Raw genomic sequence first — 14,567 nt, forward strand, 5'->3', positions numbered from 1 at the left:
TGCCTTTCAACAGACCCTCCTTCTGCTCCTCAGTGGTTGGAGGTGTCCAACATCACCAAGATCAATGCTGACCTGAAGTGGCAGGCTCCCAACAGCGACGGGGGTTCACCCATCACCAACTATGTGGTGGAGAAGAGGGATGTGAGGCGGAAGGCTTGGCAGACTGTGGACACCACCGTCAAGGAATTAAAGTACACAGTTTCTCCTCTTAACGAAGGATCGTTGTATGTGTTCCGTGTTGCTGCAGAGAATGCCATAGGAATGGGTGAATTCTGCGAGCTGGAAGATGCTGTACTTGCCAAAGACACTTTCAGTAAGTTCCCAACAGTTACCAGCATTATGGGTTCAATCTGGAAAGAAAACAAAAAAGATAAATTTGTGTTTGTTCATATTGTTACTTGAATGAACGCTGCAGTCTTTGAGGCAGTGGTCACCAAGCTTTTCCAGGTAATGATCACTTTTGTCAGGCCTTAATAGATGCTAGAATAACTTTAGGCTTCCACTGTTATTTAATCTTATTTTAAGATCCCGAGTAGGGTTTTAAAGAAAAGAAGCTATAGAAAAAACTGTCTGGTGTGGACATTAATGTTTATAATAATGTCATATTCTCTGCAGCAACTCCTGGACCTCCCTATGCCCTGACAGTGGTTGAGGTCACTAAAAGACATGTGGAGCTGAAATGGGAAGCTCCCAAGAGCAACGGTGGAAGACCCATAACCAAGTAAGATGACATCTACTGTAAAATTTCTGTAGATTGCTAGAACAACCAACTCTAAAAATCCTGTTCTGGTTTGCTTTTATATTGTTTGTGAAAAACAACTGAAAAACTATCCAACAGGTAAATCACCTTTTCCTTCCCAGGTATGTAATAGAGAAGAAAGAAAAGCTGGGAACTCGCTGGCTGAAGTGCTGCAAGACTCCAGACAGACAGACTCAATTCAAGGTGACAGACGTGGATGAAGGATCTGAGGTGCAGTTCCAGGTCAGAGCAGAGAATGAGGCCGGGGTTGGAGATCCAAGTGAACCCACTGAGATCCTCACCATTGAGGATCCAACCAGTAAGAGCCAATCAAATAGCTACAGAAAGCACAAATATATGAATTTGTTCTTGTGGCACTCTGCTGACAAATATTTATAATTTTCAAAAATCTGTAAAATACCATCAGGAAGAGAGCATTCCAGATGTTAACTCCTTAAATCCTTCTCTTTCTCCAGGTGCTCCATCTCCTCCTCTAGAAGTGACCATCCCCGATGCCAGCAGGGAGCACATCAATGTCACCTGGAAGCTTCCAGTCAAAGATGGCGGCTGCCCTATCACTGGCTACCATGTGGAGTTGGCCGAAGCCCGTCCTGAGCTGAAGTGGCTTAGGGTCAACAACAGACCAATCAAGGAGTTGAAGTTCAGGATTGATGATGGAATTAAACCAGAAAAGAAATATGTCATCAGGGTCCGTGCCATCAACTCTGTTGGCATTAGTGATCCCTCTGAGATCTCTGACAAGGTCTTCACCAAGGATCCTGACTGTAAGCACTGACACAATGCAAAAGTAGTGCAATCAAAACTAAATTCAAAATTAGGATAATTTGTGATAATTTATGATAATTATGATAATTTGCCCTAAATAATAATCTTCTTCTCTGGTCCCAAGGTGCTCCAACCATGGATTTGGAGACACAGGATTTGGTCGTGATTGAGGGCGAGAAGTTGCACCTGAATATCCCCTACAGGGCGATCCCAACCCCCAAGATGGTTTGGCAAAAGGACAAAGTGGAGTGCAAGGCAGATGACCGACTCTCCATGACAGTTGAGATGAATAACGCCCACCTGGAGATGCTCAAGTGCACACGTGCTGATGCCGGTACTTATACCATCATCCTGGAGAACAGTCTGGGAACTGCGACCGGCACCATCAATGTCAAAGTCATTGGTAGGTTTTCCTTCACATAAATGTATAATATGCAGCACTGTGCTTGCTTCATATGTCATTGAAGTCTGTCTTTCAACCAATCCAAACATTGGTTCCATCCAGGGTTTCTGTGGTGCCCAACAGTTGGAGCACTATCTTGAGCTTGGTACAAAGTTTCTAGAACTATAGCCGAAGTCTTCCAGTATAGGTTTCTGTGGATTTGAATTGATGAGCTGAGCCAGCAGATCTAGTGCAAAGAATTTATAGTGATCACAGCAAGTGAAACACAACAAATGAGGGCTGTCTTCTCAGGTTATCAGATTTTAATGGTAACACAGTTAATTCTGTTGGTGTCTAGGTATTCATATGTAAGACCCCTGAAATAACTGGTGTCATATTTACACATGAAGTTCAAACTTTATTTTTGCCATCAGACTAAACTCTAATTAAACACTATTGTTTTCCAAGTTGTGATCTAACATTTTTAAAAAACAGCTATGAGTGAACTACTGTATATTTGTGTGAACATGCATAGTATAGAGATGGTACCTAGTGTTACATAGTGTTGGGTGCAAATACAGAAAGTCGAGCATTGACTATTACATATATTACTATTACATTGGACATATGGTAAAACCTTCAACAGGATACATGTTACCTTAATAGTAAAAGTCATAATGCAAGCCAACATGCTATGAATGTGATGAACTTCATGAACCTCAAACCTGTTGCATTGATACATTATATATCAGAAGCATACAAGCCTTGCACAGACCTTGAAGCCACATTATATAAACATACCAAGATGTACAGGCCTTGTATGGGCCTTGGGCTGCAACAAGATGAACAGATACATTAAAGATTTCTAAACACTTCAGTTAAAACACATAAGAGGATTATATGAGAAAAATAAGAAGATTAAATAAGAGAATTATATGAAAGGTACCAGAAGACAAGAAGATAAAATGTACTCTATCATCATACAGGCTAATATACTAGGATTCATCCAGCATTCTTCGGTCTAATCACACTAGAAATTTCTCTGTCTCTGTTCTCTGCCCATCAACAAATTTCCATGAAAAATTGAGGCATTTGTGATAAATGCACCAGTGAGACTTCATGACCTCCATACTTAAACCTACCAGCAGTGTGTATTTCTTCAGAAAATATCAGTCAGCATTTGGCAAATTTTTGATTCCCATCTGAACACTGTAGGACTCCCTGGTCAGTGTAAAGTTATCACCTCCAGCGATGCCACCAAGAACTCCTGCAAGATCAGCTGGGAAGCACCAGAGGATGACGGTGGCACACCGATTGTCAGCTACACCCTGGAACGCCGAGAGGCCTCCAAGAAGACCTACATGCCTGTCATGTCGGGAGAGAACATCCTGACGTGCACCGTCAAAGATCTTTATGTCAACTGCGAGTACTACTTCAGAGTGAAGGCTGTCAACAATGTTGGAGCTGGAGAATATCTGGAGCTACGCAACCCAGTCATCACAGAGGAAGTCAAACGTAAGTCCTGTCTTCAGCTCATTACAGGGAGGATTTATCTTTTTAGTCCTTATGAGCATGTTCGCATACTGACCTTAGCAAACAGCAGCAGTAAAGCCTCTGTAGACTCTGTTCTTTAACACTGAGTAAATGTAATTTAATAAACTTTAAAATTATGATGATATAGCAAAAACTTATCTGTATCTTTAGTCTAGTTTTATCTTCCAATCAGCACAAATCATTCAGCATTTTTCAGTTGGGAGACTGGCAAGTGAACCTGCTAGAGCATTTTCAAATCAACCAATAGGAGAGATGAAACTTTGTACATTTACTCAACAATTATGTTAAACACGGTGGTTTCGGTTATGAAGAAAGCTCAGGCAAATACTGTCTGTTGTGAAAATCAACTTCACAGAGAAACCAGACCCACCCATCCAGGTGGAGGCTCACGATCCAACATCCAAATCCATCACGGTAACCTGGAAGGCTCCAGACAACGATGGTGGCTGTCCAATCCAGGGCTACATCGTGGAGAAGATCGAGAAAGATGGCGACCGTTATGAGAGAATCACCCCAAACCTGGTCCCTGGTTTCTCCTACATGGTAACGGGCCTAAAGGAGGACATGGAATACCAGTTCAGGGTCCGAGCCGAGAATGCTGCTGGAGTCAGTGAGCCATCCCGCAGCACACAGCTCATCAAGGCTGCAGACCCCATTGGTATGAAAATCTACAAACAATTTCAAATAATGCATTTACCAGAGGAACATATCTTTAACTTTAAACCTTAATTAAGTACTGCTGAGATTTCTTAAGTATTGTTTCATTTCCAGAAAAACCAAAGGTCACCCTTCACGCCCGTGTGCAGTCTGGTCTGTGCATTAAGAAGGGCGACGAGATCCGAATTGATGCCTACATCTCCGGCTCTCCGTATCCCAAGGTCACTTGGCTGAGAAACAATGAGGACGTCACCAAAGAGCCAGCCAAAAAGGTTGTCCCTCTGATCAAGAAAAAGAAGACTAAGGCCAAGGTTTGTGTCCTCAGAAAAATCCTGAACCATTTCCATTTTAATTGTATTTCTACATTCAGTTCCTTAAAACAGTTTATATTTATATTTGTTATTGTATGTGTTGTTACATTTTTGTAAAAATTGTAAGAGATTAAAATGTGTTCATGGAATGAACAAAAATATATTTTATATTAAGTATTGGAATCATAAATCAACAATTAAGGTAAAGTCTTCACAGAAATCCTGAACCATTTCCATTTTAATTGTATTTCTACGTTCAGTTCCAATTTTTCAGGGTTTAATTACTTTTTATTACTTCACTACCTTCAGATTCCTGAACCAGAGGAAGAGTTTGTGACTCCACTGCGTGAGCGTCTTGGTCTGGACCAGACCAAGAAGGGTCAGTCAGCTTTGATGATCCGTGATGGTGTCAGGGCTGACCACGGCAATTTTACCATCCAGGTGGAAAATGCCCATGGTATTGCCACTGCCTCGTGTATTGTCAACGTCCTTGGTAAGAATGAAATTTATTTTTTCTCAGTTTCTGTCCTGATAGCTGAACATGGCCTCTATTCAGTAAGTTTTAATATTCTGAATTAGGGTTGAAATTAGTCCACAGTTAAACATAGATATTTTCACAAAATGCAAATCAGTCAGTCATTACCTTATTGCAATTTTATCTAATGGATTTACAGTTTTGTATCATATGCCCTAAATTAGGATTTTAAAATTTAACCAAACTGAAATTTAAAAAAAGGAAAAAATTACTGTGATTTGAAGTACTTAATACGTTGAATGTGTTTTGTTTGTTTATCCACAAAATAACATTAAAAAATATTATTTAATAGACCTTTAAATAAATGCATACCAATTATAAACTTTATCTGGACTTTATCCCTCCTGATATTCAACAATGATCTAACTTTGTTCTGCCTAAGACAAACCTGGCATTCCAATCAACTTCACCTTCGATGAGATCAGGAACACTTCGGCCATCTGTAACTGGGAGCCTCCCGAGGATGATGGCGGCAGTGAGATCCTGAACTACATCCTGGAGAAGAAAGACAACAAGAATGATGAGATTGGCTGGATCACCATCACTTCAACACTGAAGGGTACCAGCTTCCCTGTCACCAAACTTATTGAAGGGAAGGAGTACATCTTCAGAGTTACCGCTGAGAACAAATTTGGCTGTGGGCCATCATGTATCTCTGAGCCACTGGTCGCCAAGAACCAGTTCGGTAAGTGAAGAACAGAAAAAAAATCAAATGTATATATTAAATACTGTGATCATAAATCAATAAATACAGTATGTCAATGTTATTGCATCATGCTTTTAGCCAAAATATTGTGTACACAATACAATTTGTGCATTTTGATAATGGAACCAGAAGTCATATAACTTAATTTCTAAATTTTTATAGCTTACAAGTTACTCACCTTTCCCCCTCACCCCTCAGATCCTCCCGATGCTCCCAACACTCCTAGAGTCCATGAGGTGACAGCGAGCAGCGCCCACATTTCCTGGCACGAGCCGAAGGATAACGGTAGCCCAATCCTGGGCTACTGGATCGAGAGAAAGGAGGTGAACAGCAAACACTGGACCCGAGTGAACCGTGTCCTCCTCAACTCTCTGGAGGTGAAGGTCACCGGCCTGATGGAGGGACTCACCTACGTCTTCAGAGTGTGTGCTGAGAACCTGGCTGGGCCTGGACCCTTTAGCGAACCCAGTGACCGCATTGTTGCTATGGATGCCATCTGTAAGTGTTTTTTAGGTCAATCAGAGGTCAGCATGAAGCAGCAGCAGAGCTGTTGAGAAAAGATTATGCTAGCATCTAACAGCCAAAATCAATCAGACTTTTTCATGGATGCTCAATCTTTGGCCTATAATTTAGTGCCTCTCTATGTGATAAACTAAAAGTCATTTACCCTGGAATATTGAAATTCATATCAGTAACAGGTGAAAAATTCTTATGGCACATGGATGGAATAATGGAACTGTCACAATGTCAACTTAAAAGATCATACTAGTGTTTTAGCACATATTAAACCAGTTACAACAAACAGGCCCTGCTTTTCCTGGTAACATTTGATGAGTTTTTAGTTTGATTCCCCTCTTTTTGAGACCCATTGCTTTTGATTTCATTGGTTTTATCATCATTATTTTAGCATCCAGACACCAAATTATTTCCCAGATTTTATTGAAACTGTCTTAAATATTTGATAATTAATAAATATTTATTAACAATCAATAACTTAAAATTCTCATAGTTCCAGACAGCCGTTTAATTTATTTTTAGTTCAGACATGATTTAATTGGAAAATGTCATGAGATAACTTTTGTTGTGATTTGGCGCTGTATAAATAAACTTAATTGAATTGAGTTGAACTGAATTAGTTTTATGTTGACCTGAAATGACTGGAAACCTTGTCCTGTTCAGTTAAATCTGATGATTTCCTCATGGAAATTAATTAGTCTCTGTCAACCTTCCGCACAGTGCCTCCTGGACCCCCCACTCCATGGATCGTTGACACAGGAAAGGACTCAGTCATTGTGGCCTGGAAGCCCCCTCTCTACAATGGTGGGGGAGACATCCTGGGATACCATGTTGAGAAGGTACAGACAATTAACACAGTAGCCTTCCTGGACTATTGGATGTATGTTGATGGCTGTGCAGGGGCAAGTGTTTTCTTTGCCATTTTAAAATAAGCAGAATATACATTGTACAAGTGTTTAACCTGGCCCTGAAACTCTGAAACTGTTTTATGATCACAGGTGTTGGCTGGTGAGAAGGAGTGGACTCGCAGCACAGAGTTCAGGTGTAAAGAGCTGACGTACACTGTGACTGGTCTTACCGAGGGGGCAGATTATTACATTCGTGTCATTGCTGTCAATGACGCTGGTCCTGGAGCTCCCGGTGTCACTGAGCCTGTCACCGTCAAAGAGCCTGAAGGTGCACACAATTTTGTTTATTGGACAAGGAAAAACAACACACTAATTTACCTCAGACTTACCAACTTATTTTATTTTTTTGTCATTAAGGAAAGATCAGTGTCCAGGCACTTATAGAAGTGCCTCAAAAATGAGTTGAAATTCAAATGCAGCATTTGCTTGCAGCACTTGTAGATCATGTATTGCTTTTACTGTAAAACAGGAAATTTTATGACAACAAGAAACATGTTATAGTTGTTCTGATTATCAGATCTTAATGGTTGTCTTGTCTTGCCATCCATGTACTTCAGAAACCCCTGCTGTGGAATATGATGGCTCTGTGAAGAATGGTGTCATCATCAAGGCCGGGGAGCCGCTGAAGCTTCCTGCTGTGGTAACCGGTCGTCCCCAGCCCGAAGTAAAATGGGCCAAAGACGGAGCTGAAATTGACAAGGAACGAATGATCGTGGAGACGGAGGGCAAGAACAGCACTCTGTTCATCAAGAAGGCCATGAGAGCTGATCACGGAAAGTACCAGATCTCAGGCACCAACAGCTCTGGCACGAAGACTGCCGAGACCAGAGTGGACGTCATGGGTCAGTGTTGAATGAATAAACAGCATCAAAGTTTCACTGTAAAAGAAACCTCCTCGCTTTTCTATATCATTCCTGGTGTTTGTTTTAAAAACTTGAGAACCAGCTGAAGGTAAACTTGCTCACACTCACACTTTTGACTATACCAGAAACTTAAAGATACTTAATATGTGCAAGATGTGTAAAATTAAATATCTGTTTAATTTTCTTTCACCTTTTTGGTCTTAAATTTTTTTTTTTTTAATTTAAGTTACTTTATTAATCCCAAGATGGGAAATTACTTCTCTGCATTTAACCCATCACTGATTTATACACACACACGCAACATGCAGTGAAACACACAGGAGCAGTGGGCAGCATCAAACGCCCGGGGAGCATATTGGGGGTTAAGTGCCTTGCTCAAGGGCACATCAACCAGCTAATGGGGGGTGGGGACATTATCATTCCACCACACTCAAATTTTCCCTGCCCGTCCGGTTAGGGAATTGAACCAGCGACCTTCCGATCACAGGCCGCTTCCCCAACCTCTAGGCTACGGCTGCCCCCAATGATTTATACTTTTGCATTATATCATGGCAGAATGCAAATTCTGAAACAATTTAAACTAGCTTTTCATTTTCAGCTATATTTTTTAAATTTCAAAATGGCTTCAACCTTAGGGTGACATTTTTATTGGCCTGTGTTTCCATAGATGTACCTGGCCCGGTAGTTGACCTGAAGACAGTGATCGTGACCAAGAAGAACATTACTCTCACCTGGTCTGACCCCGTAGACAACGGTGGCAGTGATATCATTGGCTATGAAGTGCTGAGGAAAGATGCAAAGATGAAACTCTTCCGCCAGCCCATTGAGACAGCGTCGTGCAAGTGCGACATCCAGGGCCTGCTGGCTGGTGAGGAATACGACTTCAGGGTCATTGCCAGGAACAAGTACGGTGATGGAGTTCCTGCTGACCTGGGACCCATCCTGGCTGAGGATCCCAAAGGTAAATCTACTAAAATTTTACAGACTTTGGACATCAGATAGCATTTTTTCTGACAACATACATGGAATACATAGCACAGCTTATCAAAGATTTGTGACTCCTTGTGGCCTGTTGAAGTGTTGACTGAACTCCTCCACAATTTTCCAGGTACTCCATCTGCTCCAGAGAAGTTGCACTACATTGACAGAAGCAAGACCACCGTCACACTGGCTTGGCAGCCACCTCGCACTGATGGTGGCAGCCCCATCAGAGGCTACTATGTTGAGAAGATGAGGTCTGATAGCAATGAGTTTGAAGTGGCAAACCGCAAGATCTTCACAGAGTGTTGTGGGACCATCGAGAACCTGTCAGAGAACCAGGAGTACCAGTTCCGTGTCAAAGCTGTGAATGAGGTTGGGGATGGAGATCCCTCCAAGCCCATCATGGTCAAGATCCAGGATGATGAAAGTAAGTTGCTTTTAAAGTTTTAAAGAAACTGATCTCAACTCTCCAATATTAAAAAATAAGATAAGTCAAAGAGCAAAAATTTGATGAATGCTTGTCCATAGTTGCTCCAGTTATTACCATCCTGAAGTTCTTCAAGAGCAATGCCATCATTGTGAAGAAGGGCTCAGCCATCGATATCCCAGCAGAGGTGAAGGGACTTCCTCTGCCGATGGTGCAATGGATGAAGGATGACGTGGTGATCGAAAAGCCTGATGAAGAGAAGATGACGATGGAGACTGAGGAGGTTAGAATTAATTGATGCGTTCTTGGATTTCACTCACTCTGTATGTCCAACAAGTTGTTCAATCTTTCTATTTCCAGTTCCTTTTAAAGTTTCAGTGTCTGTAGTTGATTATTGTGCATGATAACTAAATTAACTTACCTTTTGCTTTTTGTCCTCAGGTGAACCGGACGACACTGACGACTAAGGTTGCCATCCCAGAAACGATCAGGCAGGACAAGGGCAGCTACAAGCTGGTGGCTGAAAACTGCTATGGCAAAGCCCAGCATGTCATCCGAGTTGAGGTCCTTGGTGAGAATAAAATCTTACATGTGTAATTTTCCATGTCAGGTTTAATTTCCTTCACTTTACTCTTTGGTGTCTGATGGATATTGTGAGATTAAAATTAATTATGATACATTCCAGAGGTCTTACCTCAACATACTGAGCATTACTTTAACCTGTCTGCTTTTATTAGACCGTCCTCTTCCTCCGAGGAACATTGTGGTCTCAGACATCAAGGCAGATTCGTGCTACCTGACCTGGGATGCCCCAGAGGACAGCGGAGGCAGCGAGATCACCAACTACATTGTGGAGCGTAGGGACGCCAGCAAGAAGAAGTCAGACTTTGAGGTTCTGACTATCAACCTCATCGACAGGAGATACGGAGTGAGTCATGGTTGCAGAGCCTGAAGACTAAACTGGAAAGCGCTGCTTTGATGTTGATAACAAAAATTATCAAATAGTCATTTGAGAAGTGGTTTTCATCCTCACTCTACACGTCCATCATAGGTTTAATTTGCATTCTAAACTTGCTTCATTTAAAAAAATATTTTCTGTTAAATCGTGGGAAAACATTACACATACCCAAATTGAATCCTGAGTTTAAAGTTTTAAGGATGAAAACTGATCCTTGATCAGTTTGTTCTTTGAGTCGAATGAGTAAATGAAAAATGCTCTAAATAACACCTCTATAAATTTCAATCAATTTCCCAGTAATTTTCTTGCAATTTTCCTGTAATGTGGCACTAAATATGAGTAAGATGGAGACACCATGCAGTTCATTATGATTGACATTATGATTGACATATACACACACACACATAATGAAATGTCCTCTTCCACTGTTTTAGGTCTACAAACTGAACTTAAATGGTAGCTACCAGTTCAGGATCAAAGCTGAGAACAAGTATGGTGTCAGTGATGGCTGTGATTCAGAGAAAGTCCAGCTCAGGGATCCGTTTGGCCTCCCCGGACCTCCACGCAACCCCAAAATAATTGCAGCTACAGCGACCACCATGACTCTGACTTGGGATCCCCCTCTGGACAACGGTGGCTCCACCATCCAGGGATACTGGCTCGAGAAAAGGGAGCGTGGTGCTGTGTACTGGGGTCGTGTCAATCGAGCTCCTGTCACCAAACCCGCAGTGAAAGGTTTGCAGTATACTGTGCTCAGACTCATCGAAGGAACTGAGTACCAGTTCAGGATTGCAGCCTGCAATGCTGCAGGAGTCGGACCGCCCAGCGAGGCTTCTGAGTGCCGCTTTGCACAGGATCCATGTAGTAAGTGTTATATCTCCATCATACAGTTTTTAATCTTTCTAACAAGCGAATTTTAAAATGACTTAAACTGACGTTTTAAACTGTATTACCTGATACACAGAAGAAGAGTGAGTGAAAGTTTGCTACATTATAAAGACTCTCTGCTGCTCTCTCAGACCCTCCCAGCTCACCCGGAGCCCCTGAAGTTAAAGACAAGACCAAGAGCAGCATCACACTCACCTGGAGTCCACCAGACAAAGATGGTGGCAGCCCTGTCAAGGGTTACATCATTGAGGTCCATGAGGAGGGCTCTCCTGATTGGAGAAGGGTGAACCCTGCTGACAAGCTCCACCCATCCACTGAGATCACCGCTCCTGACCTTAAAGAAGGCAAGAAGTGCAAGTTCAGGATCTACGCTGTGAACACTGCCGGAAAGTCAGAGCCTGCAAAGACAGCTGACATCCTGGTTCACGACATCCTGAGTAAGAGCAACACATATCTAGTCTTTGGTTTGTTAGCAGATTTTCGTGCAAGTTCACATTGATCATCTTTAAAAAACTAAAAATTAGAATTGCATTCTTATACCAGAGTAGAACTTGTTGCATATACGTGTTATTTGTTCTTGAATCTCTTTGTAACACAGATAGTTTGCCTGAAAATGAATACATTTTTCAGAGTACACTGGTTCAAAAAAAGCTATTTGTGTGTGTTTGTTCTCCAGTCGAACCAGTGGTGTCTCTGGATGTGAGTGCTCATGATCTGCTGAACTGCAGAGCAGGAACAACCATCAGGATTCCTGCCACCGTCACCGGACGACCCATTCCAAAAGTCACCTGGACCTTTGACGGAACTGCAGAGACTGAAAAGAAAAACGAACTTCACACACTGCCTGTCGACTCAGAGGTCAGACCACTCAGAAGTTAACGAGACATTAATATGTACAAAGTCTGAATTATAGTTTTAAACATGTCCAAACTTATTCACATAGGGCATTTTTATGTCCCAGAAAGCAGTAAGATTAAATCACTGGAGAGAAATATTTAGGAGCTGTGGAGACAGTGTGAATGACAACATCAAGAACTAAAAAGAACTGAAATTTGAATTGTGACCTCTGAGATCATGCTGCCGTATCCATTCAGATCTATTCCACCGACACAACCTCAGTGATTGTGATCCCAGAGAGCAAACTGAACCACAGTGGCCGATACATCATAAACGCAGAGAGTCCTGCCGGACACAAAGTGGTCAAAGTCAGAGTCACCGTGCTCGGTATGTGGATTCAACGACTTTATTTGTCGTGTTCATTTACTAAGATAACAATGGAACTGAAACATTTATTCAAATAATAAGAGTTAAATAATTTTTTATTTTAAAATTTAAATATTTAAAATTTTAAATACAAAAATTTAAATATAAAAATCTTTAATTTCTTGGTTTGTGTATCTGCAGACCTACCTGGACCTCCGAGAGACTTCAAGGTCAGTGATGTGACAAGGGGAACCTGCCGACTCACCTGGAAACCTCCAGAGTGTGATGGAGGAGAAAGAGTGAAGAGCTACTTCATCGAGAAGAAAACAGTGGATGGCAAAGCTTGGACCAAGGTACAACCGCAACGTACAGAGCTTTCACAGAAGGATAACACACTGACTGTGTGGTTCACACTATTTCCGCTTGTGTATAAAGGCTGACTCTGATCTCGTTCTTCAAGGTGAATCCGGCCTGTGCTGCTCAGTCTCTGGTTGTTCCAGACCTGATAAATGGTCAGGAGTACCTGTTCCGCATCCGGGCTGAGAACCGCTTTGGGTTTGGCCCATTCACAGAGACTGCTGAAGGAACCAAAGCCAGAGATCCAATCCGTATGTTTGCACTTCTATTATCTGTCTTGCTGTTTTCTGCTGATTCTGCTGCAGCTGCTAAGATGCAACAAAGGCTGATGCTGATGCTTTTCTGCATAATGAGTACTTTTATTTTTGGTGCTAAGTACATTTTCCTGAGAACAATTCTGTATTTATGCTTCAAGCCTTTTAATTCATAGTATTTTAGCTTTTGCCATTTTTACTTATGTAAAAGATCTGATCAGCACTTCCACTTCTGCACAAGCCTGTAAACCATATTTGTCAACACAGCAAGAATTGTGCCTCAGAGTCCTTGGTTTGGACCTTTTCTGTTTTCTATTTGTAATAATGATCTTCTATGTATGCAGGTGACACTGTCATGTACACAAATCAATCCTTTATTTTAAAAACAGGGTTTCAGTCTCCAAATCTCCCACCTCATGGCAACAGGAAATGTATATTATTTATTTAAACCGATGATCTTGCCTCTCCTCAACAGTGACCAGAATGTGATTTTACTTACTGGTTGTATCTGCAGATCCTCCTGATCCTCCAACAAGATTGAAGATCCAGAGCGTGAGGAAGGGCATAGTGACTTTGACCTGGAAGGCTCCAAAGAATGATGGTGGTTCACCCATCACCCACTACAGTGTTGATCTGCTCTGCTGGGATGCCAGTGGCGCTCAGAAGGAGTCCTGGAGGAGGTAAACCATGTCCAGAGATGTAGACATGGGTCTAATTTGTTCCTGTTAACTGAGACCTAACCAGGGAACCGAGTCAAGCCTAGTCCAATTTATATTCAGGTTAATCAGATCTGGTTATACTCAGCTCTATTTTTGACCTGCTTGGGTCTCTAAAGATCTACATTACCAGTTCTTTCTTAGCTGAAAATCTACACACCATTTGATTACAAGTCAATAATACAAAAAATGCAAAAATATTTTATACAAAAATACAAAATATTTTTAATCGTGGGGACAACAACTGTCTGTCCACAGACACACACATAGACATACACAAAATATCTCTCTACAAGTTGTTTATATTTATGTTTTAAAATCAAATCTGATCATACAGCCTCTTGAAAAGTTTTGTGCCTTTGTCTTTAGTTGATCATTCTCTACTTTTTTCTATATTTTCTTGTTATAAAATTAGCATTTTTATCATTCTTTATCATCAGTTTTTTACATATAGAGAATCCCATGCACATTGTAGTTCATATTCTAAACTGTGGGTTAATAAAATAAAAATCTTAAATATTTTCAGCAGAGGTTTTGTGTGGTGGTTGAATGTCACCTGCAACTATACAGTCTTTGCTTCGACCCTCAGGTGTAATAGGAGGGACGTGGACACCACCAGGTTCAAGGTGGAGGACCTGACTGAGGGAGATGAGTATGAATTCAGAGTGATGGCGTACAATGCAGCCGGAGCCAGCCGACCTTCAACTACAGCTGGACCAATTGTCATCCAGGATCAGACCTGTAAGACCAGGACTGAATAAGTTGCCCATCTCAACAACTTAGCTGTCTTCCCAAGTTTCTGATTAAAGTCTTTTATTTGTTAGGC

General features: G+C 41.5%; 1 protein-coding gene across 1 annotated transcript in view; it reads left to right on the forward strand.

Moving 5' to 3' along the window:
* The window catches only part of LOC124066827 (titin-like), a 105,872-nt gene that overhangs the window by 24,202 nt on the left and 67,103 nt on the right, over positions 1-14,567 (forward strand). Inside the window, exons 42-68 of the mRNA XM_046403602.1 lie at positions 14-313; positions 616-721; positions 862-1,058; positions 1,216-1,524; positions 1,650-1,928; positions 3,123-3,422; positions 3,817-4,119; positions 4,233-4,429; positions 4,739-4,922; positions 5,347-5,649; positions 5,869-6,168; positions 6,907-7,025; positions 7,185-7,362; positions 7,652-7,936; positions 8,625-8,918; positions 9,066-9,365; positions 9,467-9,648; positions 9,807-9,936; positions 10,103-10,293; positions 10,758-11,187; positions 11,343-11,648; positions 11,888-12,069; positions 12,306-12,435; positions 12,616-12,767; positions 12,875-13,022; positions 13,540-13,705; positions 14,331-14,482. Coding sequence (XP_046259558.1) covers positions 14-313; positions 616-721; positions 862-1,058; positions 1,216-1,524; positions 1,650-1,928; positions 3,123-3,422; positions 3,817-4,119; positions 4,233-4,429; positions 4,739-4,922; positions 5,347-5,649; positions 5,869-6,168; positions 6,907-7,025; positions 7,185-7,362; positions 7,652-7,936; positions 8,625-8,918; positions 9,066-9,365; positions 9,467-9,648; positions 9,807-9,936; positions 10,103-10,293; positions 10,758-11,187; positions 11,343-11,648; positions 11,888-12,069; positions 12,306-12,435; positions 12,616-12,767; positions 12,875-13,022; positions 13,540-13,705; positions 14,331-14,482 — 6,123 coding nt within the window. The remainder of the gene's footprint in view (positions 1-13; positions 314-615; positions 722-861; positions 1,059-1,215; positions 1,525-1,649; positions 1,929-3,122; positions 3,423-3,816; positions 4,120-4,232; positions 4,430-4,738; positions 4,923-5,346; positions 5,650-5,868; positions 6,169-6,906; positions 7,026-7,184; positions 7,363-7,651; positions 7,937-8,624; positions 8,919-9,065; positions 9,366-9,466; positions 9,649-9,806; positions 9,937-10,102; positions 10,294-10,757; positions 11,188-11,342; positions 11,649-11,887; positions 12,070-12,305; positions 12,436-12,615; positions 12,768-12,874; positions 13,023-13,539; positions 13,706-14,330; positions 14,483-14,567) is intronic.

Source organism: Scatophagus argus, chromosome 11 (assembly GCF_020382885.2).
Source record: "Scatophagus argus isolate fScaArg1 chromosome 11, fScaArg1.pri, whole genome shotgun sequence".
Classification (NCBI taxonomy): Eukaryota; Metazoa; Chordata; class Actinopteri; family Scatophagidae; genus Scatophagus; species Scatophagus argus.